Source organism: Sinocyclocheilus grahami, unplaced genomic scaffold (genome assembly GCF_001515645.1).
Source record: "Sinocyclocheilus grahami isolate Dianchi unplaced genomic scaffold, SAMN03320097.WGS_v1.1 scaffold986.1, whole genome shotgun sequence".
Classification (NCBI taxonomy): Eukaryota; Metazoa; Chordata; class Actinopteri; order Cypriniformes; family Cyprinidae; genus Sinocyclocheilus; species Sinocyclocheilus grahami.
This window is the reverse complement of record NW_015506165.1, coordinates 534-5,721: the sequence shown is the minus strand read 5'-3', so window position 1 is coordinate 5,721 and position 5,188 is coordinate 534. Positions and strand designations below refer to the sequence as shown.

Below are 5,188 nucleotides of genomic sequence, written 5' to 3'. Positions count from 1 at the left end.
AGGTCGAGCCCCCTTCTCGAATTGAGAACTGGGTGTGTTGCTCCCTCAGCTAAATAACTGCTAGCTGTTCCACCATTGGAACATGCTGTAGGTTGAGCTCCCTCTCGATTGAGAGCTGGATGTTTGCTCCCTCAGCTACAGATATACTGCTAGCCACTCCAGCATTATAGCCGTAGACATAGGAAAGATGCGCTATTTCTATCTATAGGCTGCTCTTTCAGGGTGCCACGAGAACCCCTAGAATGGTATTTCTGAAATCCACATAGCTGGTAAGTGTGCACGTTATGCTTTGCCCACTTTTCTAAAATCCTGTACGGTAAGAGCTACGCGCAACAGCTTTGTGCTCTTTCTGAGTGGTTTAAAACCCCGGTTCCGCCTTGGGCACCACTCCTCCTATGTATCCTCTGGATACCTACTTTAACAGGGTGTTGCTACTAGGAATCTGTTGAGACCATTCCTTCAGCACATACAAAGAGAAACGTGCGGTAGCCCCTGTGTGACAGGCCAAGACTAGTATGATTCTAGGCTCTTGGTCGTATTCCCTTAAAGGAATCTATTCCTGATTCCAAGCCTTGAGCTCTACCCCGGGCCCAGGAGTTCTGGCCCTAACAGGTAAGTTTTTTTGGGGGTATGTAGCCTAGGCCTTTTGCCGTAGGGAATAATGTCACTGACAGCCGTCTAAACGTCCCAGGCTGACTCCCATAGCAATATGGTAGAGTTGGTACTTAGTACTCGCCATGGTTCTGGCATGCACTCCCCTCGGCATGGTGGCGTGGGTATACCATTCCCCATAGCGACCCCTAGAGGACGCAGTTCGAAGTTCCCATGAAAGGGAACGTCTCAGGTTACTTATGTAACCATGGTTCCCTGAGTAGGGAACGAGACACTGCGTCCTCTAGGTTTCTTGCCATGCTGCGGATGCAAGCTTCAGACGAAGAAGTGAATGATGTGTGCTCCCGGCGCCTATTTATACTATAGTCGCACCGGTAGTGACGTCATGGCTGTCGCCGGCCAACGAGTTGGTGTTTTTTCAATGTATGCTTCAGACACGGGTCACGATGAGGCGTTCCCCCATAGCGACCCCTAGAGGACGCAGTGTCTTGTTCCCTACTCAGGGAACCATGGTTACATAAGTAACCCGAGATGTTCTTTTCCGCCTTTTTATGTTTCAAATCTTTAACTGCCAAAGCCACCTTCAGTATTGATTTTCTAGTGCTCAACCATCCAACTACACAGACCGTCAACACACTATCAACAGGTAAATTATTAAAATGTTCAAATTGTAACTGGTTTCCAACTAATCAAGGGTTTTTCTCTTTTTAGTTAAACAGAACGTGCAAGTGTAAGCAGCTCTGTTCAGTTAAGGATACTTTGCTCCTCTTCTCTACAAAGTAACAGAGATATTGAATTTATTTTTTGCTTCTTTTGGCCTTCATAAGCATTGTTTTTACATAATCAAATTGAGGTGACACATTGTAACTCTAAACTCAATTGTGTAGGCCTATTTCAGATGGTTTCACATCCCACAACATCATGAGTGGAAGTGCCATTTAATTACAGCAAAAAATACACATATTAATGGATACCATAGAGGATTGTGTAGATATTTCAAGCCCGGTCTCATTAAAATGCATATAAATAGTACGCCAAATAAAAACAAAAACTCGTGGTATCGATACGCAAAAATTGACTTTTCGTTTTTATTTGGCGTACTATTTATACGCCCTTTCATGAGATCGGGTTCATATTTCACTGGAATGTGGCCTTCATTACATTTATTTCTATTTTGGGTTTTATGTAATGTATTTAGTCTTAGTTGTCATTTATTAATGTATTCATCTAATAACTGTTGATAGAGCAAAGACAGGCTACCTAATATGATAATGCTCATATAAATAATATAAAGTACTAACATACTAATTTTATTCAAATATATTATTTAAAAAGGTTATTTATAACACCATTAATGTCCTACATTGCACTTTCAAACATGGTTCTTTATTGAACCTTATAAAAATGGTTTTATTTAGCACCAAAAAGGGTTCTGCTATTGTTACGAGCCAAAGAACCCTAATTTGGTACAGTTTAGAACTATTTTCTTAAGAGTGTATAATTTAATCTAAGAAGACATTGCACAACACAAAATCAAATCTATGAAATATTTGAACATACCTTATCTTGGCTTGTAACAGCGATACTGTACATATCTCAGAGTCACAGTATCTGAGCTCCTTTCTTCTGACCTATTGGATCCTTTAAAAACACCTGAGGCTATGGGGTGTCACAGTGAGCTGGCAAAGTTCCAGAAACATTTTGCTACTCAGAAGGATCATGTTACCACCCATCTTTTAATCGTTTTCCTCTATCTGCAAGTGTTATGTTTCTGATGCCAGCTGGAACTTAAAAATAGGAATAAGCATCTTAAGATAACTGCTAACATTTCAGATGGTTCTGAATATAATGTCTTGAAGATCTGTGGCATTATAATAGTCTGGAAGCTGCCACCTCACCTTACCAACATTATTTGCATGACATGCAAAATACACGATGATGGTGCCAATGTGACCTTGTCAACACTTGAGTCGGACAGAGTTGAAAACAACAACGATCAAATAAAATTCTTTTTTAAAATTTAAAATCTAAAATAAAATTCTAAATGCAATAATGCATAATGACAGTATAAGTGCATTATTCTGTATAATAATTATATGTATATAATTAAATATATGACCCTGGACCACAGTCATAAGGGTCAATTTTTTTAATTAAGATTTATACATCATCTGACATTTGAAGTAATAAGCTTTCCATTGATGTATGGTTTGTTAGGATAGGACAATATTTGGCTGAGATACAACTATTTGAAAATCTGCTGTCCAAATGAAGTTCTTAGCAATGCATATTACTAATCAAAAATTCAGTTTTAATATATTTACGGTAGGAAATTTACAAAATATCTTCATGGAACATGATCTTTACCTAATATCCTAAAGATTTTTGGCATAAAAGAAAAATCTATAATTTTGACCCATACAATGTATTTATGGCTATTGCTACAAATATACCCGTGCTACTTATGACTGGTTTTGTGCTCCAGGGTCAGATATAACTAAATATAAAAAAATAACAGATTAATTTAAAAATATACATTTATAAATAAATATTTACTGTATGAGCTATACAAACAAATAGCATTTAATTTTTTTTGTCTTTATTTCACTGATTGTGTCTGCAATTGTCTAATAGTCTTTTATAAATAAAATCATGCAGGCTACCACTAATCTACTCCATTTTGATTTGTTTTATATGGGCCTCTTTACATCCTTCCAAATGTCTATTAGCTGCTGTGGGGATCGCATGATTGTCGTAATAACTCTGAGAAAATCTTCTCGATTATATTGTCCCAGATAGGCTCTAAACTGTGAAGGGTCTGGGGGAGATGAGGGTGCAACGCCCAACTGTTTCAGACAAGCACCCACATATGCGTCTTCTATGTTAAAGGCTTTTACTTCCTTGGAAGCATCAACAATTTTTTCTGAAAGGTCATTGGAAAAAACATATCCCATTCCCAGCAGGTACGTGGGGTATTTCGGTTCAGGGTACAATTCCTCTGCCACGTACCATTTAGAGTTTTTGTCTCTGATAACAGGCCGGTCCCACATCAAATGCCCTGTGATGTAGTTCTGTCCGGGTGTGTTGGGTGACAATAAGAGGCTCATCAGGTTCTCCAGGTTTATGTACATGTCAGAATCAACCTTCATAGCATAAGCTGCTTGAGGGCAACGAGTGGCCAACCAGTCCATGATCACCATGGTCTTTATGGTCAGATTGAAGTAGGAGTCCACAAAGTTGCTCTGCAGCAAATCTCTGCGTTGTCGACTCTCTTCCTCCAGCTGCTGTTGAGCTTCGGCTCCTCCAGTCAAACCCACCAAGAACAGAGTCAGCACTGCTTTTCCCTGCACTGAGCTCTCATTCCCCCATGTGCTGCGGATGGCGTTACGAGCCTCTACCTCATGGGGGGCCACAGGGACCATCAAGACCAGGAACAGATCCTGCTTGCATTTATCAGGTTCGTCCAGAATGAAATGATAGTTGCTTGGATGAGCCACATGATGATGCACCAAAATGTCTGTGGTTTGTGTAGGACTCTGTTGGACACTGTTGGGTGCTAAAAATATTGTTTGATTTTCACTGGCAGATAGGTACTCAGTCACCACATAATAGGAGCGTATCTGATTTAGCACTTTTTTATACAAGGTGTCAGGGAGCACAGCAGTCTTGAGAGGGAATTCAGAGACGTAAGTAATGGCAGTCAATAAGAACACTAATGTAAGTAGCAGAAAGAATCCTGTTTTAATGTGACACCTGTGTGGAGCTCTATCCGCACCTAAACTGCATAGAAGAGACAAAAAACAGTAAAGGTATTTAATAAAATCCAATAATACAATCTATTTGCTGACACAACAAATGTGGAATGAACAGTATCAAACTTAAAACAGTTCAATTTAAATTAAATATTAAACACACCCTATTTAGCCAACATAATCAAGTCGAAAACATGGTAGGGACTGTTAATCTTTTGTTTGTTTTAAATAAATCTCTTCATACATGAACCGAGCAAAGACTTTCAACGCTACATAGAGAGAGAAAGAGAGACCCTTTTAAAACGCTTTAGATTACAACCCACAATGTACTGCGCAAGCAAACAGAATTTACAGTGTAACTTTTTTGTAATTACAGTGTACCTATTCAGTTACCTCCGTGTAGGTATAAGGTAACAATATGCGAAGTTTGGGGAATAAAGGAGTAATAATCTGTAAAATTACAAATTATTTCTACTGTAAGTATTTTGAAACTAAGGGGTACCTATTCTAATATTACGGGGTATGTATGGCCTAACAATCTTATATTTGCAAGCGATTAAGCAAAAACATACACTGTGTACTTTTTTATAGCCTACACATATAAAACACGCTGGTAATTGTTTCAATCCAAACCCTCGGTTGAGACTGTTGGGTTAGGATTCTGGCTTGATTTGACCCAATTTGGGTTGATATCAGTAATAACCTGGTAATAACCCGACGTTGCTGGGTTATGAATGTGGAGAACGTGAATGAGAGCATGCAGCAAGTCACGTGAGTTCAAACGTGAACGGCTCTGTGTGCGACGAAATCCGTGACTGCGGTGC

At 39.2% G+C, this 5,188-nt stretch overlaps 1 protein-coding gene across 1 annotated transcript; it reads right to left on the bottom strand.

Moving 5' to 3' along the window:
• Positions 1-3,234: 3,234 nt before the first annotated feature.
• Positions 3,235-4,392, bottom strand: LOC107565179 (beta-1,3-galactosyltransferase 2-like; the record flags this gene model as incomplete). The annotated part of the gene is made up of 1 exon (XM_016250401.1): positions 3,235-4,392. A coding segment is annotated over one exon (1,090 nt), but the record flags the coding sequence as incomplete, so codon positions are not given.
• Between the last annotated feature and the right edge of the window lie 796 nt (positions 4,393-5,188).